Source organism: Pelodiscus sinensis, chromosome 7 (genome assembly GCF_049634645.1).
Source record: "Pelodiscus sinensis isolate JC-2024 chromosome 7, ASM4963464v1, whole genome shotgun sequence".
NCBI classification, from domain to species: domain Eukaryota; kingdom Metazoa; phylum Chordata; order Testudines; family Trionychidae; genus Pelodiscus; species Pelodiscus sinensis.
The window spans coordinates 55,317,982-55,342,235 of record NC_134717.1 but is presented as its reverse complement, the minus strand read 5'-3'; the positions used below and the strand labels follow the sequence as shown (position 1 = coordinate 55,342,235).

The 24,254-nt window shown below is 47.7% G+C and overlaps 1 protein-coding gene across 1 annotated transcript; it reads left to right on the top strand.

The window, feature by feature from the left end:
* Positions 1–512: 512 nt before the first annotated feature.
* On the top strand, positions 513–21,238 carry LOC142830212 (uncharacterized). The gene is made up of 9 exons (XM_075933829.1): positions 513–729; positions 2,357–2,442; positions 6,161–6,311; positions 9,797–9,972; positions 10,627–10,736; positions 11,859–12,136; positions 12,974–14,923; positions 18,867–18,993; positions 20,893–21,238. The coding sequence occupies exons 3-9, from the start codon at positions 6,173–6,175 to the stop codon at positions 20,972–20,974; spliced, it is 2,862 nt and encodes a 953-aa protein (XP_075789944.1). The 5' UTR covers positions 513–729; positions 2,357–2,442; positions 6,161–6,172; the 3' UTR covers positions 20,975–21,238.
* Positions 21,239–24,254: the final 3,016 nt, after the last annotated feature.

The following is a 24,254-nucleotide window of genomic DNA, read 5'->3' as shown; positions in this document are numbered from 1 at the left end:
GTCTGCTGGAGGGGGGCGCTAGCTTCGCATCTCCCTAGTCTGCTGGGGGGGAAGCAGCTAGTGCGGGGTTGCCTCACCCCGTTTGTAAGTAGGGATCCATGTAAGTCGGATCCATGTAACCCGGGGACTGCCTGTAGTGGAGTCTCCATCCCTGGCCGTGTTTAAGTTGACACAGCCCTGGCCGGATCTATTTAGTTGGGATTGGTCCTGCCTAGCGCAGGGGGCTGGACTTGACCTTCTGAGGTCTCTTCCAACTCTGTGGTTCTAGGACTCTATGGTTTCAAATCGCAGCCTGCGTGGGGCTCCTCCGAGCGGCTGCCAGCGGGGCGAGGCGGGTGTTCGCACGGGGCGGGGCGCGGGGATAATCTGCTTGAATGTTTCCACCGTTCGCGCTGTTGCGTTTCCCGGGTGCCCGCGCAGAGGGCCTGCTGCTCTCCAGGGAAGCCCCGCCGAGACACCCCGCTCCTGGCGGCGCTGGGCGATGTAGGCCGGCAGCGCGAGACCGGGTGAGTGGCGCCTCCTGCGGGGTCCGGGAGCTGCGCATAGCGGGGCTGCCGCGGGCAGAGCGATCCCTTTGCAGCCCCTCCCTGTCTGGCCGCGCGCGGGGACCCGCCCGGCTGCTCCCGCTCTCCGGGCCGCGGAGTCCAGAGACCCGTCTGGAGCGAAGCCCTTCCTCGAGCGCCGGGCTGGGCCGCAATGCCCCGCTCCCCCGGCCCGCTTGCAGTTGGGGTGCGGAGTTGGGGAGGGGGCAGAGGGCGGGGGGGGTGAGCGCGTGCAGAGGGCAGGCTGGGGGTGTGCGCGCGCGCGCGCGCGTGCAGAGGGCAGGCTGGGGGCTGGGGGTGTGCGCGCGCGCGCGTGCAGAGGGCAGGCTGGGGGCTGGGTGTGTGCGCGCGCGTGCAGCGGGCAGGCTGGGGGGTGGGGGGGTGCGCGCGCGTGCAGCGGGCAGGCTGGGGGGTGGGGGGGTGCGCGCGCGTGCAGCGGGCAGGCTGGGGGGTGGGGGAGTGCGCGCGCGTGCAGAGGGCGGGGTGGGGGTGTGTGCGCGCGTGCAGAGGGCAGGCTGGGGGGTGGGGGGGTGTGCGCGCGTGCAGCGGGCAGGCTGGGGGGTGCGCGCGCGTGCAGAGGGCAGGGTGGGGGGGGGTGCGCGCGTGCAGAGGGCAGGGTGGGGGGCGGTGTGTTTCTATCGATCTGTCTTTCAGATGTGCATGGGGGAACTCTGGCGCCAGAACAGAAGTCTGGGCTTGTGTGGACTGGGAAAATGAGTGGCCTTTTTTCCTTGAATGGTTCCTTAGGCCAGATGCTATCTATTTATGCCAGGGGCTGGCAATAATTTTCACAGGAGGCCCACTTAATTAATTTTGGTTCATGGTCACAGGTTAACTCCACCCCGTGACAGGAGCAGGGGACTAGCCTCTCTCCAGAGTTGTCTGGGGCAAGAAGCTTTGAATTAAAAACACAGGAAGGGGCTCAGGGCTCCCACCATGTCACCTGGCAGCTTCCTGGGGCTGCTGCAGCTGTTTAAAGGGCTCACGGCTCCAGTCCCTGCCAGGGTTGTGCCAAGATGGGGAGCTGTGAGCCATTTCAATAGGATACTGATGGCTGAGTCACCACCTGGAAATTCAGTGGCATTGGCAGCAGGATATAAACAGAAAGCGGACAGATGCATTCAGGGGGTCTGATCAAAGTGCTAGGCAGGCAGAATCTTGCCCAGCCCTGATTTATGCCCAGTAATCTGCTCCACCTTCTGGTTAGCTGTGACCTGCTGAGTACCGGTACCTTTCCCAGAGGTGAAGGAGAGCCCACTGCAGCTGGAAAGCTTGTGTCTCTCACTAACAGAAGTTGAGCGCATAGAAGATATTACCTCACCCTCAACGTCTCTAGCATGAAACATGCTTTGGAAAGCCCCCTTTTATGCCTACCCTAGACAAGCAGGGGCTGCCTCTAGGCCAGTGGTCCCCAACTTTTGGGGCTGCCAGGCGCCCAAGGGCAGGACCACTCACGCACCGGGTGCTCAGGGGCGGGGCTGCACACGCGCCCGTAGGCGGGGCCACCCATATGCTGCGTGCCCAGTGCTGGTGCCACCCATGCGCTGCACTCCCGGGGCTGGTGCCACTCCTGTACCACACATCCAGGAGCCAGCATCACCCACGTGCTGCACACCTGGGGCCAGTGCCGCTCCTGTGCCCAGGGGCAGGGACACTCATACGCCATGCGCCCGGGGCTGGCACAGGCCATGTACCGGGGGGCGGGGCTGGCCCCAGTCACTCAGCGGGCTCACAGAAATGGGGCCCACTGCTCTAGGCAGTAGGTTTGTGTGTGTGTGTGTGATGTTCAGTGATAACCAGTTTCTTCCATGCAGTTCTGCCCTGGTGCTGGGGCTGCCACTGGCCAGAGGGCTCTCCTGGAACCTCTGTAAGTTCTACTGGGAAAACTGACTCCTTGCAGGTTAGTGCACTTTGAGGGGAGGGGCACTAATCTCATGTGGCAAATGGAAATAAGTATGATCTGTTTCAGTTATTTCATGTGGGTCAGACTGGGCATGTTGAGGGCTCTGGCTCACTAGAGGTGAAGAAATGGGGATTATATTCACTTTTTTATATTGCATGTGAGCTCTACTGGGAGGCTACGTCTACACTGGCCCCTCTTCCGGAAGGGGCATGTAAATTTCACGAGTCGTAGGGAAATCCGCGGGGGATTTAAATATCCCCCGCGGCATTTAAATAAAAATGTCCGCCGCTTTTTTCCGGCTTTTAAAAAAGCCGGAAAAGAGCGTCTAGACTGGCCCCGATCCTCCGGAAAAAGTGCCCTTTTCCGGAGGGTCTTATTCCTACTTTGAAGTAGCCGGAGTGTATTCGCTTTATGTTGCATGTGAATTTTGCTCTCCTGTGGTGACCACGTGTGTGGGCCTCAGTTTCCCAGGGCACTGCACTAATACCTAGATGGTGATGGGGATTTCCGGTGTGAGTCTCACTGTGGGAGATGACCCTAGCCACAGCCCATACACAGTGGCTAATGCCCTTTGTAACCTAAGCCCAGGACCAAGTGCGACCCGTTGACTCCTTTTGACCAGGAAGGAGAGCTAAGGGAGAAGAGGGGTGTTCAAGGCTGTTCCCCGCTCTCCAAAACCTTGCCTCTACAGGGTCTAGTACAAAAACTTCCCCCCGCAAAATTCTAATACCCAGATTTTGGGGGACCCGCTGCCACCATCAAGTGCTTTTGAAACCCAAAATAAAACAAACGGGTGGTTGCTTGAAACCAACCCCAGAGGTACCCCAAGCTCTTTTTCCCCAAAAGAGCTTGAAAAAGAAAAGAGAAAAACAAGCTGCAGTCTTTGGTTGCTGACCCCCTTAGTCAGAGGCCTGCAAATACACACAGACAGACCTTCCAGGATACAAGAATCAACCAATACCGATTCATTAGAATAAAAAAACCTAATCTTTTATTATCAAAACAAAACTACAGTTGCAAGAATAGTATATTGGCTAGATGGAAAGAGCCACCATTGATATAGATACTCCGAGAGAGCCCCTGGGCTGAAGGCTTAGTTACAAAACGGGGGGGGGGGATTAGCAAGCTCAGACATTATTCCCAAACAAGGAAAACAATAAACCAACGGACTATCTAAAACTTTTCCCTACTTACACATTTTAAGAAGTCCATTCTTGGAGGGAGAAGCATTTCCCATCTCCCTTAATACCTGGAAGAAACTGCTCTGCCCTCGAAAGGAGAGAGAGAGAGAGAAAAAGCCCCTTTCTTCTGGTTTGAAATGCCTACCTACATTGTTATTGGCTGACTGCCTGACACTTTAGCTGGGTACATGAGTTATCCCCGTGGTCACCAACAGGTCGAGCGCGATCGACTGGTCGATCGCAAGGCCTTGACCAGTCGATTGCGAGGCATCCACCTCACCCCCCCCTTCCATTTTCCACCCACCCCCGAGAAGCCCTAGTACTTACCTCCAGCGAAAATGGAGGTAGTGCCAGCTTCCCGTGGGTGGACGGAAGTCCCGCAGCTTAGCCCCACTTCTGGGAGTTCCAGAAGTGCGCTGGCTGCTTTGTCAGGCTCTCTGCGGGAGGGAGCCCTGGCTCCGGAAGAGGAGCTTGGTGACTTCCCTGCACTGGCGCAGGAGGAGTGAGTTGTCCCTGGGGCTGGGCCCCAGGGCAGGCGCGCATGAGATTTTCCTGTGCCAGGTGGGGTGGGGGCGGGTGTTGGCCCCAGGGCAGGCATGCGCGTGGGGGGGGGAGTCGCCCCCAAGGGGTCGCCTGAGTCGGCTTCCCTGCTCGGTGGGGGGGGGGGGAGGGTCGGCCCTGGAGGGAGCGCGGGACGGAGGCTTCCCTCCGTGGCTGGTGTAGGGGACTCCCTGCCCCCGAACCTTGTTCCCTCTCCCCCTCCCCAAACCTGTCCCCTGCCCCCGTTCTCCCCACCCTCCCCTGCGGAAACCTGTCCTGGCAGCCTGCCCCTCTCCCCTGCCCCAGAACCCACTAGCACCACTCCCCAGTACTGTGTCCCCTACTCCCGACTGACTTTTCTATGGGTCAGTGACCCCTGACTCAAGGCAGGTTCCCTGACATTCTCATAAATAAAGACAATGCAGAAACTTTTTGTGTTTAACATAGTATTTTATTTAAAAATGAAGCCTGGCCAACAAACCCCCAATTGGGGCCAAGCCCCCATCTGGTCACAACCACTCCTGCACTCCCCCTTCCCCAGACCCTAGATCTGAGCCTATCAAACACTGGAACCCCCTGCCCTGAGCCCCTCATATACCCCAACCCAAATTCCTGCACCCTCATGCCCACAAGCTTTGGCTTGCTTAGTACCTCAACACCTGGAGCTCCCTCCCCGAGCCAGTGTCCCCTTCTCCACCTCCTCCTGCATCCAGATTTCCTCCCAGAGCCTGCACCTCTTACCCCTTCCCGCACCCAAATCCCTCATTCCCACCCCAGAGACTGCACATCCTGTCTCAACCCAGCGAGGGTCCAGTTAAACTGCAGGAGTTTTTCAGGATTCTGGAGATATCCCAGAGAAACTCTTCTGCATCCAGGGTTGCATTTGTTCTTCTGCTTTTTTTAGTGGAAGAGCAAACAGGCTCTTTTGGTCACCCCTATATTCCTCTTTCCACAAGGCATAAGGGGGCTTCCAAAAGAAGGGCTTTTTTCTGACATTTGGTCCAGTCTAGACAGGCCAGTGTTGGAAAAACCTCTTTCTACAGAAGATTAAAAAAAAAAAAAGCAGCAGTATAAGGATTGGGGATAGCAAGTGATGGAGAAGAGGAGAATAGAGAGGGCGAGGCTTCAAGGAAGGGGTGAAGCGGTAAATCTTGGCTTGGTCTGTCATTTAAAAAGTGATCTTGGGTGTAAAAAGGTTGGAGACCCCTGAGTTAGCCCCTTAATCACCAGGTGCTGATCAGCACTCCTGATTATAACAAGAGGCTTGGGCCAGGATTACTCAGACAGTCTTGGGTGGTTTGGGGCACAGAGGTTATGGCTCTGAGCCCCCTCTCCTAAATTAGATTGTGCTGACTGCTTCTGATTTATGTGCTGACAAGTCTGTTCTAGGGATGTTAACAAACATTTATTTCTGTAAACATGTAATCACTGAAATTTTCAGCGGTTATATGTTTATGTGCAGGGGGGGCGGGGCAGGCAGCTCTGCAGGAGCCAGTACACGAGAGGGGCTTGGTGACTCCCCACACTTTAGTGACACCATATAACCCCCACAAAGTAGGTTTTGTAGACATTCTAAACCATCAAGATGAATGGATGGAGGGAAAACCTGTATTTTGCTAGAGATAGTGATTTGGATGGCAGAGTGCATGTTGAAGGCTTTCTGCAATTAACTCCTCTGGAAACCTGTTTTCATTGGACAGGAAAACTCCATCCAGAACCACACACAGACTGGATTTTGTATTATGCCTACAGCGATCTTGATGCCTGTTCTTACTGTCTGTGAAAGACAACATTAATTATAGTATGCAGGGGGAGAGGGGTGTAAACTATGGCAGAAAAGGAGCTGATTGTGGGGTTTTTGGCTTGGAAGTGTTTGTGTAGAAGGGGATAAAGATGGAGAAGCATTTCCCTTTTGGAGAGAATAAGCCTGAAAATTGCAGGTACTACTTTCTGAAAATATGACAGCACTAACTCACTTTTGCTTGCGCTCTCAGGGCTCTTCAACCATGGCAGCTCAAGATGTGGAAACATCTTTTTTCAGCTTAAGTGGTGTTAGAGAACGCATGAGGGCGAAGAAGAATGGTGCTTTAAAGACTGCAAAGCTGAATGCTTCCCTTGCATCAAAAATCAAAATGAAAATAATAAGTGAGTTTTTTGGTTTTGTATTATGATAGCATGTAGGGGCCCATATCAAGATCAGGTAGTGCTGTATATGCATGTATTAAAAGAGATTCCTTGCCTCAAGAAATTATAGTCTAAATCTGGAAGAAAGAATTACTCCCATTTTATAGTTGGGGAGACTGCAGCACTGAGACTTGCCCAAGGACTTGCCCAAGGAATTCTGTCGCATGCCTGGGAATTGAATTCTGTCGCATGCCTGGGAATTGAATTCTGATTTCCTGGTTCAGTGGGTTAAGTACAAGGCTACAAATTATAAAGAAGGCTACTCTGGATTTAAAAAATAGAAGGGTTTAGAGAGGAAGTGAAGGCATCTGTACAAAATAAAATTAAATAGAATTGAGGGAATGTTGATAGTAATGGATATAAATCAGAAGTTAGGAATTGTAGAAAAGTAAGGGATGCCAAGGGACACAAGGAGACCTTGATAGGCAAGAGAGACGAGGACATTATAGGGCTCTTTAAATATATGAGGAACAAAAAGAATGGTTTTGGTTCATTATTAGATGGAAATGGTAGCATTATCAATAATAATGCAGAAAAGGCAGAAGTATTCAAAAATATTTCTGTTTGTATTTGAGACAAAAAAATCCTTGATGATGCAGTCTTCTCAGACTGTGATAACACTCCTTCCATTTCATTCCATTATTGTCTCTGGAGAAAGTAATTCAGACATTTTTAAATCAGCAGGTCCAAATAATTTTCATCCAAGAATTTTAAAAGAACTGGCTGAGAAGCTTGCTGAAGCATTAATGTTTCTTTTCAGAACATCTCAGCGCATTGGATAAGTTCCAGAAGACTGGAAGAAAACTAATGTGCCGTTTTTAAAAAAAATAGTAAATAGGATGTGACCTGTCCTATATAAGCGGCGAGGAGTCCTGTGGCACCTTATAGTCTAACTGAAGTGTTGGAGCATAAGCTTTCGTGGGCAAAGACCCACTTTGTCAGATGCATCTGACGAAGTGGGTCTTTGCCCACGAAAGCTTATGCTCCAACACTTCAGTTAGTCTATAAGGTGCCACAGGACTCCTCGCTGCTTTTGCAGATTCAGACTAACACGGCTACCCCTCTAATACTTGACACCATGCAATGTCCTATATAATTTACAGGTCTGTCAGCCAGACATTAATCCTCAGCAAGAAAATGGAGGGGCTCATATGGGACTCAGTTAATAAAGAATTAAACAAGGATAATGTAATTAATTCCAGTCAATATGAATTTATAGAAAATAGAACTTGTCAGACTAATTTGATGTTTTTTAAATGAGATTACAATTTTGGTTGATAAAAGGAACAGTATTACTATCTACTTAAGATTTCTAATAAGAGGTTTGACTTGGTATTGCATCTAGTTGATTACACAACTAGAGTGATATAAAATTAACATGGCATTAAAATTATTTAAAAACTGGCTAATTGAGGGGCCTTAAAATGCAAATGAGGAATCATCACTGAGCAGGTGTGTTGCCATTCAGGAATTCTGATAGGGCAGACCCTCAGCCAGCTCCTGCACCCTCCCTCCCAGACTCCATACCCGAAGCCCGATTCCCGGCACCCCCTTCCCACACACTGAACCCCTCGTTTTTGGCTCCACCTGAGAGACTAGGGAGGCCCACAAAATCTATTAGCTTGGGCCCCTCTAGGCCTTGGGGCTGGTGTGCAAGGGGAATGAGGGCAGTGTCTTTCTGCTTCTGTCAGGGGCTTCTCACTTTTGTGGGCTCCCAACTGATTTTTCTGTGGGTCAGCAGCCCTAGACCCAAAAAAGGTTCCCTAAGCTATTCAATGACCTGCTAAAGTTTTCAAATAGTACAAAACTTGATGGATTGGTAAATAAGGAAGAGGCAGGTCTGTACTTCAGAACAGTCCGGATCATTTGGTAAATTGGTTGCAAGCAAACCATGCATTTTTAATGTGGCTAAATGTAAATGTGTACATCTGGGAATAAAGGGTGGAAGCCATGCTTTTAGGAGGGGGACTTTTTCCTGGGAAGCAGTGACTCTGAAAAAGATTTGGGGGTTATGATGGATAATCAGCTGAACCAGCAATTTAAATTCCTGGTTAGGCAGTTAACCAAGTGTTTAGTTGATTAACTGCTACAGGGGCTGCTCCATCCCTGCTGGGCCTGCCATGCCAGAGGCAGGAGCTGTCTGGACAGAGCATCCCCCCAGTGATTAACTGGTTACCTGTGTAAGCATGCCAATAAGGGGCATGTTTGCAGGTTAGCCAGTGAACCCTTTACATGCCTTAGCTGAACCTGGGTTTCCAGTTTGACACAGTGGCTAAAAGAGCAAATTCAGTCCAGGGATGCATAAATGAGAAGTTTTGAGTAGGAGTCGAGTGATTTGGCACTGCTGCCACCACTGCTGGAATACCTCATCGCCTGCTCATAATTCAAGGAGCATGTTGATGAGCTGCAGAGGGTTCAGCGAAAAGCCATGAGAATGATTAAAGGATTAGAAAACCTATGGTATAGAGGTAAGTTCAAGGAGCTCAACCTATTTTGCATACCAAAGAGAAAGTTAAGGAATGACTTGATTCTAGTCTATAACTACTTGTCTGTGGAACAAACTGAAGAGTCTGCTAATCTTTAGTCTAGCAGAGATAGGTGTAACACGGTCCAATGGCTGGAAGCAAAAACTGGGCCAGTTCAGACCCTTTCTAGACATGAATGGCAATTTTATAATAATCAAAAAGAAATCCTGGGAGGGAGGAAATCCAATAGAATATTGTCAGGAGCCAGAGAGATTGATGTGGAAAGAGGCAGCTCGTAGCAGCTGAAGAGGCCAATGCTCTTGCACTGTGAATGGAGAGAAGAGGAGCTTGGCCTCTTCTTTTGTATGCACCAGGCTGGGCAAGCTTCTTCTTCTTTTTAAATAAACCATGACAATTTCAAACTTCTCTGACCTGAATGCGGAGTCCCTGAAACTATCTGAGGACAGGGAGTAACCTGCTGCTGCTGTGTGGGAAGGTCTTCAGCTTGAACCCTCGATTGGACACTCAGGGTACACCTACACAGCAACGTTATTTCGAAATAATGTTGAGCTAGAGGACATCTTACTCCAACTCACGGTAATCCTCATTTCACGAGGAGTAAGGGAAGTTGAAGGAAGAGTGTTCTTTCTTTGACTTCCTGCTGTGTAGATAGTGCCAAAAGTCGAGTTAAGCTTTTTCAACTTCAGCTACGCAATTACCATAGTCCATTGTGTAGCTTAATTGGACTTTAGCCCTGCTGTGTAGATGTGCCCTTAGTCATGAAGAGACAAGAGAGAAGCTTGGATAGGAATCCATTCCTTATTCTGCACTGAAACGCATGCAGATGGTCCCGTGTAGACCCATGCTGTGATTCATGCACGCAGTCCACTGTAGCAGTGGCGCCTGGGCTAGTGTAGATTTGTTCTGATAGAAGGAATAGGAAAGATGTAATGTAATAACTGACTTTTATTTTGTCTGTAGACAATTCTTCTATAGTGAAGGTCTCCTTAAAACAAAATAATAAAGCCCTGGCACTGGCCCTCAGTGCCGAGAAAGCAAATACCCAGAGGCTCATCTTTGAGAAGATGTTACTGCAGAAAGAAGTAGAGAAATGTCACTTTCAGAATGCTACGCTTCGGCAAAGATTGTATTTTCTGGTACTATGCTAATATTGTAACTTGGGAGGGAGGGGTCATAATCATTGACACCACGTACCAAGGAGGAAAGAAAAAGAATTTAACTTTTAATCTTTTAAAAATAACCATACAAAGATACTGTTGAACTTTGATCCCATTCTCCCTAAGGGTTGTGCAGGGAGACAGTTACAACTCTGTTGGCTATGATGTACACTAAGGCTATCTGTGCATCTGAGGCTATGTCTAGACTGCAGAGTTACAGTAAAACTCCAATGGTCCGGCACCCAATTGTCCGGCACTCCTGATGCTCCAGCATCAAAATGTCAAGCACTCCCATCCAGCTGATTAAAAAGCCGGACATTCAGCGCACATGCTGGCTGTACCCAGAAGGAACATAAAGGGGGGGGATCTGGGACCAAATTCTGCTTCAACTCTGCAATTTAAAACGCAGTAGAAGCCATGCAGCCTGCCCCCAGCTTCTACTGAGTTTTAAATTAGAGCCAAGCACAGTTTGGTCCCGGACCCGGCACGAGCTGGGACTGAGCTGGCTGCCTGTCAACTAATGGAGTAGTCGATAGAATTTTTTATCGATACTTAATTAAATACCCACTTCTGAACATCCCTAGTTCATTTATTACAGATACTTTAATAGACTGTCATTTTTCCATGCTCTAGTACCGTTCAACTTCTCTGCCGTTATCTGAGGGACAGAACAACAGCATTGTTGAGGTTAGCTGGACTGATGATCTTATAGACACACAACTTGGGGTCTCTCCACTCGATAGGTAAGCCTGAAAATGTTCAAACGAGGCTTAAAAAAAATGTGTGTGTAAATTTAAACGTGAATTCAGTAGGGCTGGTCACGTGCTTAAAGTGATGTACATTTCAAGCTTTGCTAGGTTTGTAAACTGCCATGTATCTTTGCAGGGCTCTATTTACTATAATCACGCCTGTCTTGTACTGTGCTTGTCATCAGTAGGACTCAAAGCATTTTTGCAAAGGAAGTCAGTATCATTATCCCTGTTTCACTGATGGGGAAACTGGCCCAAGTTCACCCTGCAGGCCAGTGATGGAAACAAAAATAGAATTCAGGTTTACTGAGTCCCAGTTTGGTGTTTTCTCCGCTAGCCCCCTCTGGCTATGTCTACACAGCAGCGTTATTTCAGAATAACTGATGTTATTTTGAAATAAAGTGCACGTCTACACTGCAAGCCATTATTTCAAAATAATGTTGAGCTGGAGGACTTCTCACTCTGACTCCTGTAACCCTTATTCCATGAGGAGTAAGGGAAGTCTAAGGAAGAGTGTTCTTCTTCGACTTCTGTGTAGACGGCGCCAAAAGCCGAGTTACGCTATTTCGACTTAAGCGAAGCAACTGACATAGCTGAAGTTGTGTATCTTAATTCTACCCATGTCCTGCTGTGTAGACATGCCCTTTGTTTCTCTCTGCTGAAGAGTAAATGCTTAGTAGTGCCTCCTCCTCCCCCCACCTGACTTCAGTGTAGGTGTGTGTTTTGAGAGCGGCACTTACAGATGTGATTTCTTCTTAAAACAGAATACCTGAAAATCTGTTGCTTTGTTGTTTCCTGAGGCCAGGTCCCTTTATTACTCTATCATGCTGCTGTTTGAACCTATGCTCTGCTTCTATTTCCCTTCAGACTTAGTTTCCTGCCCCCAAAGACACATGCTTTTCCACCTGCATGAAATGGCCATTCAGCAGGAAACAAATAAGGCCAAGCTGGCATGCATTCCTCTTAGCTTCGGCTTTGTAAACAGCCAGGAAAGCATGTTATCATGTACTTAACTTAAAGGACATTGTGAAGTGCTGTCCTTACTCAAGACCTGGAAATATTATGTAATCTGATCTGTTTCTACTTTCGCTTTCCTCACCTCTCTTGGTGCTGCAGAATGACAGAGATGCCGATGAGGGTCCAAGTGTGCAAAGTAGATGGCGAGGAAAGGTGCCAAGGCAGTAGCTCTGCAGAGGTGCAGACATCCCTGGTAGGGCTCCATACATCTGTTCCAGCAGAGCCTGGTAAAAACACAACCGCCACCTCGTCCTTGCCACCTCCGCTTTCCCAGCTCATTGAGGAGCCATTAGCAAGCCATGAGACAAACAGGCAAAGGCTTAGCAAGGGAGGGGAACCGGAACCTGCCTTTGTTGACTCTCATCTAATTTTTGGAGGTAAATCGTCGGACAGTGCTGGGCTATGGTGCAATACACATGGAATGGATGTGCATTTAACTTGTCTGCTGGAGTACTGCAGCTATATTGGTACTGTGTTCCCATTACTGATGTGGGAATACTATTGATATTGTTGGAACAAATTTGGGGCTGCCTAGGATACTGGAGGTTGCTGTGTTACAACCATGAACACCTCTGAATGTCCTGGCTTCAGTAGAGCTTGAGCTCTCCTGGGACTTTCAGCAGCAATTGCTACAGTGCCAAAGTGCTTACAGAGAGAAGCATAGGCCCATACTTTGGGATCCAACCATTTTGTGCCAAAGAATCCCATGACACATGGATAAACAGTTCTGATTCTGCATTCCAACAAGTTTATGACCGTGAGAACTTTGCCTGACACAAGAATTGACTCTCCCTCATTGACATTGTTCATGGTTTCATCTTACTGATGTATTATTTTTAAATTCTTCTGATTTGGTAACATGCTCTCTGTTACCATTCATGGGTCTTATTTGGAGAAGTCCTTAGGTTTGTGGTGACCCACAAAGATTATGTCTGCGCTCCAGTTGAGAGGTGCAGTTGCACCAGGTATAGATGGACACACACTAGCTTTGCTCAAAATAGCACTTGAGCTGCAGTGGTGTGGGTAGTAGCATAGGCTAGTTGCCCAAGTGCATACCCAGCGCTCTGGGCAGGATTGTACTTGGAATGTAACATGTAAGGTCTGCCTACATGTGTCGTAGTCGCACCTCCTGTCATGTGTAGCAATGTTTTCCAGCAATTTACTTCTGTCTGGTTGTTGAATTGGTATCACAATACAAAAACCTTTCTGATCTGAGTCCTCGTCATGCATCCCACAAAGTTCCAGAAGTTGTCCTGTATCTGCTCTGGCTAATAATCTTTCTCTGTCTCAGTGTGGTGATAGTCTGGTACAACTACATGGACACATAAGTGAAAGGAAGAAATGTGTCACTGTCTTTACAACAAGCACTCCGTCTTCTGCAGTGGACTTTAACCTCGAAATCAGCTCAAATCGTATCTCAAAATGGAGCATTGATGGGGACAGTTGTGCCAGTAAAACGGCCAAATCGAACTCTCTCCTGGATTTGCCTTCAGAACATGATAGTGACCCTAGAACAGAATCCTCACATAAAGAGCTTCCTCATGACCTGCTTCAGCCTGCAGAGGCTGTGTGTGATGCTGAAGTGGAGCCTAACTTCAGCCGTATTGCTGAGTTTGTTACATTAGAAGCCAAAAGTCAAAGTAACGACCAAGTCACTGAAACTCCAGTTCTCAAAAAGGTCAGCAAAGGTAAAAAGAAAAGAGATGCATTTAAAAGCTATTCTAAAATTAATTCAGATGTACATCGTAAAGAAGAGAGCCCCCCAAATGCTAAAATGGTAACCAAGGCTAAAGACTTGAGCAAGAGCAAATCAAAATCACACAGGCCTGCAGGGCAGACACCTGGGGATGCTTTAGAAGAGGTGGTGTTGCAGAAGGGTAGTGCCTATGCTTTGCGACAGAGTGATAAAGCTAAAAATTGCATCAGAACGCACGTGTTGAATGTAGGGCAGTCAAAAAAGGTGGAAAAAAAGCACTTGTTGCCACAAGAAATAAATAGTGTGTGTCTTGCTGGGAGACTGAGTATGGAGAGCCAGTTCCAAAGTCCCCACTCTGCCTCGTTAAGACAGAAAGCTCCATTAAATGGGTGTGCTCTACAAAGTTCACCTCACTTGGAAAATCAGCTCTGTAGCCTACCAGCTTTGCAGCAAGATTTGCTGGATGTGAACATGAAGTGTACAAAACAAAAAGCAAATAGGAATACCATTAGAATTAGCAAAGCAGATGACCGTAATGAGGAAAATGTGCAAAGCAGTGCCAGAATGCCAGAGGGTGAAGCTGAATGCCAGGCTAAAAAAGGGCAGAAGAGCAAGAGAAAAATGAACAAAGAGGGCAACCCTCTCAGAAGTGAAGCAGAGACTTCAGGTACATGTGGAGATGTACAAGGTGTACGTAAAAGGAATGATAAGGATTTGTCAAGCAAGACTAAACCTAGCAGGAAAACACATGTGTCTCCCTGTAAGATCAGAAGGAGCTTAATTTCTGTCCAGCCAGATTTAAACGGGGATGAAATCGCCTGTTCTGAGCATGTTCCAGAGAGCAACACGAACAAGACCCAAAAGGCTCAGAAAATCTCAGGTGTTGAGAGCCATGAAAAACTGAGCACCTGCCCTAGAGAGAAGGTGTTTAACAGAGTCCACAGCAATACACATGCCAGTGCCTTAAAGGAAGGGATAGATTCCAGATACAAGCCAAAGAGAAAAACCTATTTGGTTGATCCATCAGAGACTCACCTTGAGGGCACAGAGAATTTTGCTTCTGAGACTAGTGGTATAACAGATTCTGCACTCAGGCAAGCTGGTCCGGTGAAACAGAATTTTATGCCTATTACCATTTTGAAAACTGATCCAGATTCCTACCTGGAGGCACTGATCAGTGAGCCAGTTGGGACTAATTCTATGAAGGGAAATCCAAGCCTTATTGATTTCTCCTCTGCTGCCCATTTTGAAACTTTGCCCTTCCACCACTCCAGCAAGAGGCTCCCACTGTTGGAGCCCCCGACTGGTGCAGACCACAGAATTGCCGAAAACCCCTCTGCTCTGACACACAGCTCTGTGAACTTAAAAGAAAGTGACAGCGAGCAAACACCAGGAGGCAGTCATAAGGGGAAGAAAGCAAAGACCAGTTCTAAAGAGCCTTGCCAAAGCACAGCCTTGCCAGGAAGTGGTAAGTGATAGGGTAGAGGAAAGGAATTATTGAGAGGAAATGAGCATACTGACTATAGAAGGGAAAGGTGGAAGTGATTATATTGTAGTACAATAAATGCTTTGATTGTTACTATTGAAAACACCAAGCATTTTGGTTGCCCATCACCATTTGGATTGGATAAATGGACTGTAAGGTAGGCAGAAAGCTGGCTAGATTGTCCAGCTCAGTGGGAAGTGATCAACAGCTCGAGGTCTCATTGGTATCAAGTGGAGTGCTCCAAGGGTTGGTACTGGGCTGGTTTGTTCAACATCTTTATTAATGACCTTGATGAGGGGATGGATTGCACCTTCAGCAAGTTCTCAAATGACACCAAGCTCGGAGGAGAGGTAGACAGGTCTAGTGACCTAGATAAATTGGAGGATTGGGCCTGAGTCAAAACCCCTGGAAAGCTTCACAAGGAGTCATTTGAGCAGGTTTTATAACAGATCATTCACCTTTGGAAGGCCTAACTACTCTTTGATTGGGCTTCAATTACTTGGGATTTTATTTGTTTTTGCAAGGATTTTGGGATGCTGTTTTGGTTGTGGATTTGTGTGTGGGGAAAGGGTGAGGGCTACTGCAGCTTGGATTTGGTCCCTTTGCCTCTAATGTGCCCCTTCAGCTAGTCTGTCTTGCAAGATGTTGATCACTGGAGCAGCTTTCATGTGGAGAAGCAGAGGAACTAGCCCGAACAGTGCCAGTGTTGTCTTGGCAACGAGTACAATGGCACTAGCTGGGAGATGGGCTCTTGCATGTTTTAAAGCTGAGTGGGAGACTTAAGATCCTTGGTACTGCTGTTGCCTAAAGATGTTTTCACTGCAGAGCAGTGTTTCCCGTAAGCTGTGCTCTGGGGCGGCCACCCAGGAGAAATTCAGGTGTCGCCCAGTTGATGAGCAAAGCCCCCACAACTGGTAGCATGTGTTTCTGACATGCCTCAGTCACATCATAAAATGTATTCTGCACATAGAGGAATGGTGCTGCAGAATTTTTATCTAATTTTTAATTTGTGTTGCTGCTCTCAAGTTTAGTGAGAGAGGCCAAGCCATACAGTAGCATCTGTGCTCCACTGGGCTCTGTCCTGCTTGTGGTGCTCAGACATGTAGGGACACGTTCCACGGTTGGTGGCACCACAATAAACAGCTGCTCAAGGAATTCTATCCAAGTGAATTCTTTGAAAACTTGTCTGTCTCTTCTGGGCACAAGAGGAAGGATTGTGCCAAGAACCAGCAGCTTCTAAGGGGTGCTAGTTTGTGTCCGTGCTGCAGAAGTGTTTGTTCTAGCAGCTGATGAGTTGTTCCCTCTTAGGCCAGCCAACTCAAGTTAAAAGCACCAGCACACTCGAGCTCAAAGGTTTGCATGGAGGGGACTCAAGTGAGGGACATCGCTTGAGTTATTTTTTTCATTAAGAGTAAAACAAGAGATGGGATAGTTCAAAAGAATTCAGCATCAGCTTCCTGTTGAAGTCAGTCACAGTGGAGTTAGCCCAGTGCTGAGCACTTTTGAGACTCACCTTTAATTTGACTCAGATGGGCAGAGATGATTCTACACATAGACGTTTTATCCAGACCTCCACTTCATCCTTAAACACCTCTTGCTCTCCTTGCGATGCTTTCTACACAAAGCAAAGCCAGCTTTGTGAGGGAGAAGTTTAAACTAGGGATGGTAGCGTGTAGTTGTTTACACGATTAACCAATAAGCTTGGGCTTATTGGTTAATACAAACAACTATACGTGCCCCCTCCCCCCTTGCTTCCTCTGTATCAGAGGCAGCAGCGGGAAATAGGTGGGAGCTGGTGCTCACATGGAGTCAGCTTATCTGGCTCCCGCCTGCCTCCCCTATGTGTAAACATAATTGCTGAAAAATTCAGTGACATTACATGTTTGCAAAACTAAATGTTTATTAACATCCCTAGTTTAAATGTTTTTCCAGACTGGGGGAAAATGCCCTAGCAACTAGTGATAGAAATGTAGCCGTGTTAGTCTGGGGTAGCTGAAGCAAAATGCAGGACAATGTAGCACTTTAAAGACTAACAAGATGGTTTATTAGATGATGAGCTTTCGTGGGCCAGACCCACTTCCTAGCAACTAGGGATGTCAACGAGTAGACTACTACGCAATTAACTAATAAGCCTGGGCTTATCAGTTAATCTTATTGACTACACGCATGTTCCCTTGCTGCCTCTGTGTATGCTGGCTCTGTGGGCCTGCCTTCCCCCCCCAAAAAAAATCTGGTTGCTGCCTCCTACAGAGGCAACGGGGGAGGGGAAGAGAGTAGCCAGTGCTAGGTTGAGCCATATTTAAAGCTGATTCCTCTCTCCCCCCCCCCGCGCCAGCTCCACCTGATAGAGGCAGTAGCGTGGAGGGGGGTGGGGGGGACAGCAGGGCAGGCTGCCACAAAGCAGCCCCTGTCTATGGTGGTCCAGGCTTGCCACGGATGGGCTGCTGCCACCTTGTGCTTCTGCCTCTGGCTATCATCTGAGGCTTTAAGGCAAACACTGCACTCAGAGAGATGAAATGCTGATACAGGCAGTCCCCGGGTTACGTACAAGATAGGGACTGTAGGTTTGTTCTTAAGTTGAATCTGTATGTAAGTTGGAACTGGCATCCAGATTCAGCCGCTGCTGAAACTGATCAGTTTCAACAGTGGCTGAATCTGGACGCCAGTTCTCACTTACATACAGATTCAACTTAAGAACCCCAGGCATCCCCAAGTCAGCTGCTGCTGAAACTGATCAGCGGCTGATTCCAGGAAGCCCGGGGCAGGGGCTTCCTGTAGTCAGCCACTGGTCATTTTCAGCAGCTGCTGACTTGGGGACACCTGAGGCAGAGCAGCTGGGGTGCTGCTGGGTTGGTCCAGCGCCGCCCAGAGCGGCGCTACGGGACCAACCGGCAGCGCCCCAGCTGCTGTACCACAGGCGTCCGGAGCAAAGCCGCGGAGCATGGGGGCAGCGGGACAGCCCAGACGCGCCGTGGCTATCCTGCTGCCCTCGGGCTCCGTGGCTTTGCTCTGCTTTGCTCTCCATCCCCCTGGTCTGCAGACCAGGGGGAGGGGGAGCAGAGCGGAGCACGCGGCCAGCTGACAGCCCAGACGCGTCTGGGCTGTCAGCTGGCCGCGTGTTCCGCCGCTTTGCTTCCTCTCCCTGGTCTGCTGGAGACCAGGGAGAGGAAGGGCCCCGTTCGTAACTGCGGATCCGACGTAAGTCGGATCCGCGTAACTCAGGGACTGCCTGTACTTTAATGCAAGAGACATGGTAATAAAAACTGTAAGAAAGTAATAATTTGTGTAGAAATACATACAGACTCAGAGCCAGATGCTGCAGGTGTGCTTACTTGATAAGGGAGCCTACATTTCCATTAATTTTGGTTTATTATGAAATGATCACACTCTTCTCACTCAGAAGAGACACACTCCACTTTGAAAATTTTTTAGTAAATGCAGCAGTTACACCCAGGTAACCTATTTAGCACTGGAATTCTCCCAACTAGTTTGAATGCCTTATGCATCTTTGATCATACTTCTTTAGTGCTTAGTAAGTTTGAGGCAGGAACTATCAATAGCTTTTAGTATGTACAATACAGTACTGCTGACTGGTCCATGTTCTCTATCATGATGAAAAGTTACAATAATAATCTGGCTTTTGAAAAATAATTGCGCTTTTGGACAGAAGGAGATGAGCCACCTCGACTCCCAAACCATCTCCTATGTTTGAGGGTGAAGTAGCATACCCCTTCTCTCCTTTCCACCCCCCCCCCCGTCCTCCCAAAAAGGGAATGATACCAGATGCGACTTTCAAAGAACTTTGACTATGTATTAATCATTCTTTTCTCTACTCACAACCAATGTCTCAGTGGGTTTAAATGGGCTTTGTTGGTGAACTGGCGATATTTTGAATAAAACCTTTCAAATGTAACTGTCTTCACAGAGAGCAAAGCCCTGCAAGATCTGACCAATGCCAGCTTTCTGTCACCCATCACTTCAGAAACATCTTCAGCACGTCCAACCAGAAGGAGACGGGACCCAGTTTGCTATGTAGAACCAAAACTCAATAGGTTGGCATTTCTAACCTTCCAGTGCCTCCCTTGCATTAAAATGGACTTTTCCTGTGTGTTGACTGCCCCTATTGGCTTGCCCTCCCCAGCCATGTAGCCAGTCCTTCCTTCATGCAGATCCTTCCTAAAATAGCCTTTTGCCCTCTAACCTACAAGAAATGAGGGTGAGGAAAGCCCACAGAACAAGAATAAATGGCTTCATAAAATATGCTAGTTCCTGAGGCCCTAATAGGCCTACAGAGCCTTACACCAGTGTGAAATCCAACTGAAGTCAGTGGGAGCTTGTTGAGTTGAGGGTCTATCAGTGTAATTCCTTTGCTGGATCTAGGCCTTCCTGAGCAGCTGTAAGTCCTTTATCTGTTTGTGGCATCCCCTGTTATTTTGAATTCAGATCACAATCCTGCATTAGCACAGATGCCTGTGCTGAGTCCTATTGAGTCCAAGACTTGAGGACACAACCCTTTGATAGGTTTATTACTTTATTACTTGCCATTATTTTTAATTGCTGAAATTTAAACTATAACCCTACATAAATCCATCCCTGTAAGTAAGAAATCTCTAAACTGCAATATTAAGTAGGTATAGAGGGGTAGTAGAAATTCAGTTTCCTAGAGAAGCAAGGAATAGGAACAGAAAGCAATATCTGTACTTAACTGTATTGAGACATCTATTTTTGTGTATGTATATAAAAGATATTACAAAGTACCATTGATAAAGTCAAGTTCTCCTAACAGGTGTGTGGCTTTTTCAGTAAGAGAAATGTTTGAAGAGTTCAGAACAGTGGAGATTTTACTGAAGAAGCTCTAAAAATTCTGCATCAATCTTGCCTGCATAGAGGCATTTTCTCATTTTGAGGGTATCTCTCTCTCTCACACATTGGCTGTCTTCAGGCCTTGTGTACGCTTGAAAGCCCACTGCTTTAACAATACTGGTGCATGCATAGTCATACTGCAGGAAGTGCAGTGCTTGAAATCTGGTGACCAATGCATGCCCCAGCACCAGGGAAGCAGACAGTCCCTTTAAAAAAGTGCAGTAGGTATCTGAAACTATCCGAGTACTAACACATAACTACTAAAACAACTGTTTACGCTAAAGACTGGCAACCTTCATAGGGGGGAAGAAAGGACTGAAGGTGAGTGGAGTTGGCTGGGTTCTTCATACAGGCACTATGAGTAGGTAGCACCTGAGGATGCCGTGTGTGGACCTGAGAGATACCACTAAAGGAAGAAATTCCTGTAACTGTGCTTGGGATGTGCACACATCGCCATTGGAATGGAAAGGTTCAAGCACTCACAGGAGACCCTTCTTAGTGGGAACATATTTTATCAGTATAAAGAACCTTTATATTGGTAAGTCTGTTCCCATTTTGGAGGAGGAATAAGCTTGCACCAGTAAAAATCTAAGGTGACTTGTACAGCTGTAACTTACACTTCAACTTCTACTGGTTGAACCTCTCTAGTCCAGCAACATCCATGGTCCAGCATGCTTTTAATTAGCCGGATGTCCATTTATCACAAGTGTAGCCAAGTTTCCCACAGTCCCATAAAGTTTGTTTATAGCCACTAGTCCTGGCTCTTTGTTCTTTGCTGCTGTTTAGTTCTAATTTACCCCTGAATGTCTTCTTAGAGCCCAGGGAGCAGTGGAAGTGTTGGTAATGCTGCTAGATATTAACCGCCTATGTTTTGGCAGATTCTCTGGTTTGGCACCGGTCAGGTCCCAGGGTGCTGAACTAGAGAGGTTCAACTTCTACACTAGTGTTCCAAAAAAAAAATCATGCCTCATGTAGAAATAGCTATCCTAATACAATTTGCAAGTTTAGACCAATCCTAAGTTGACTGGTTGTTTAATTATTAGTATTACCATTGTTAGAAGTAATATTTAACCCTTTCTTTTCTGCAGCAAATTGAGGCGTGGTGACCCCTTTACAAACACAGAGTTCTTGCATTCTCCTATCTACAAAACCAAAAGGAAAAAAAAGTAACAAAAGAAAATGAAAAATTCAAGAGGATCAAACAGGAAGAAAAATGTCTTCATGAATGAGTCACTGCAACATACGTACATTGTCCATTTTTTAAAAGAATTAGTAAACATTTGTATTTTTCTATAGCTAAAAATCATCCCTGAATCAATTTGTCTTGTACTTTTGCTGGGACATTTCAAACTAGCTGGAGAACATAGAGTTTGTATAATTTATTTTATTCACATTGAAATGCTAAATAAAAACCAATCACTTTACCTTCTAAAATTCGCACTGGTCTCATTTTTAGATTTGGGGTAAGATTAGACCAGGCACAGAGCAGCCAACTGCTTCAGAGCAGCTCCATGCTGCTTTAAGCAGCTGATTGCTCTGTGTGTCTGCTCCCGGAAGAAGGGATGACTTTGTAGCTGCCCCACTGCCCAGCAAATTTGCTCACTTTCTATTGGCTGGAAACTGACCAATAGGAGCTGGGAGATTTTGCTGGGGGCAGGAGCAGCCCATGACGCCACTCCCTCCACTAGAGCAGAGCCACGGGGAACAGCCAGACATTTTGAGCTGAAATTGTGGTGGGCAGTTAGTTTGCTTTGGAGTCCTGCAGTGCTGCTAGCTAGCACCTCCCAGCTAGAGTATGGCTCTGGTATCATAGCCCCTCTCTCTTTTCCTCCCTTAACTGTGCTTGTCCCAGGCCACTACCCCCTTCTGATCCAAGTCATCACCCAAACCTTTTGCACCCTCCTCTCCCCCAGACCCTGCAACTCCTTCCCCAGGCCAGAACCCTCTCCTGCATCCATACTCCCTCCTAGACCTGCACCCCAATCCGCTGCCCTAGATAACTCCTTTTTGGACTTTGCACCCTTTCCTGCACCCCAGTTCCCTACCCCAAGCTCCCTTCTGCACCCAACTTCCATCCCAGATCCTGCACTCCCTCCATAGAAAAGTAGCTTTTGACCACTTACCAAAATTTTGGAATGGCACCACCCCCCTCCCACCCACTCCCATCAAAAATTATTGCCCATCCCTGGATTAAATAGAGCACTGGCACTTTTGTGCCAGCTAGACTACATCCTTACCTTAGGTGTGCAACTGGTATAAAAAGTAGGATTTAAGTGGTTGCAAATGAAAACAACAAAGGAACTCGTTACATGCAAATTCTTATCCATGTTTCTCAGATAAAAGAACTTTAAATCAGAGTTGATTTTTTTTTTTATTACTCAGAAGAAGCTGTAGGCCCAAGTCAAAGTTCTTTGTCTCCTCTTAGGGTGGGCCAGGTGGTTTCAAAGGCCAGCTGAAGACAAAAGCTGATTGCTTCCCATTGCTCTAAGGCAGCAATAGGGAAGAGGGGCTGGAGGTGGCTCAGAACTTGGCTAGATCTGGCCCCTGAAGGTTGGGGCTTCCTACCAGCATTGAGGAGCTTGCACTGGTACTCCAGTCTCCCTGCCTACTCACTGTGGGGCTGGAACACACGAAATCTACTAGCCTGGCTCTCCTAGGCTCTGGTGTGCAAAGGGAATGTGGGAAGTTTTTCTTTTTTCCTTCTCAGTTGGGGGGCCACCTTGGGTGAGGGTGTTTTTTTTGTTGGTTTTTTGCTTCTCACTTATGTGTGATCCCTGACTGATTTTTCTGTGAGTAATCAGCCCCTGACCCAAAAAAGTTCCTCACCCCTGCTATAAGGTGCTACAGGACTCCTTGTTTTTGCAAATACAGATTAATATGGCTACCCTTTGAGCTCCAGTCTACATTAGACCTGGAAGGTAGACTTAACGCAACTCCAGCTACGCAGAATACGTAGCTGGATTTCACTTACCTTAATCTGATCTTGGTGCTATCCCCACTGCAGGAGGCGGACAGGAGCAAACTACCATTTGGTCTTACAAGACAAACAAGGGTATTTATAGGTTCTTGGAGGAGTGTCCCCTTAGATGCACCAGCCCCGCTGTGCACCTGATAGTAGATTTTTGATAGCAGTGCCCTCCCAGTCGGCTGTGCATGAGGAATGCTGGTGCACGATGCCTGAAACGGTCATCCCGCGTGCACAGCCAACTGCCCCCTCAGTTCCTTTCTGACCGCCACCGGCTTTGATCACAACAGAACAGTTGCCTTCATTTAGTTTCCAACCCTAAGGGCTTCTCAAAGTTTCTGGCAGTGGTGGCTGCCCACCTAAGAAGGGGCATCACCATATTCCCATACCTCCATGACTGCCTGCTAAAAGGCCCCATGGTGCGTGACATCGAGTTCATAGGAGCACACTTGGACTGCAGGAAAGCACTAGTGCCATCCAGAGCGTAGGATCTTAGCTATCAAGGACCTGGTATGCCTGGCACAAGCTAGCCCATTCATAATGACATGGCACTGTTTACAGCTAGCAGGACACAAGGCAGCAGCCACATTTGCGGTATCACATGCCCAGCTGCACGAGACCATTGCAGGCCTGGCTAAGGTCAGTGTATACACCATATAAACACATACACCATATAAACAGGCATCTCTCCATGCCAAACAGAATAAAATCCACACTCATGTAGTGGACATTACATCAAAACGTGCACAGGGGGGCCTTTCCAGCAATGACCTGCAACACTAACAATCACAATGGGATCTCGTTAACACATTGTGGAGCTCACTAGGGTAAATGTCGTCTAAGCCCAATGGGACAAGGAGGAGTCCAACAAACACACAAACCTACTCGAGCTCAATCTTACCAGTTATGTCGGGAAGCAGTAAAACTGGAAATGGTGCATCCTGAGAAACATAACACTGATTGCAACCTACCTTCCAGGCAAGGACAACATCCTGGCAGACAGTCTCAGCAGAAACTCCGTGCACAAGCGTGAGTGGAAGATCAACCTTACAATACTGAACCATCTATTTCAAAAATGGGGGATCTCCCTTGATACACCTCTTTGCCACCCACAAAAACAAGAGGTGCCCATATTATTGCTTAAGAGCAGGCATAGGTCACCAATCCTTGGGGGACATATTCAGCATAAAATGGGAAGCACCTCTCCTATACACATTCCCACCCTTCCCACTGATACAATGCATGATCCTGAAAATTAAGCAGGACAAAGCAAAAGTCATACTCATAGCCCTGAGTTGGCCCAGACAGACCTGGTATCCGTACCTGCTGCAAATGAGCATACATCCACCATATGGCCTTCCGCCAGTCTTACACAGCAGAACAGGCAGGGTACCACCATGAGATCCATACACTCCCATCTCAATGCATGGACAGTGGTTGGCCGATGCCTGCAGAAGTGGAGTATCCTGAGGAAGTGCAGCAAAT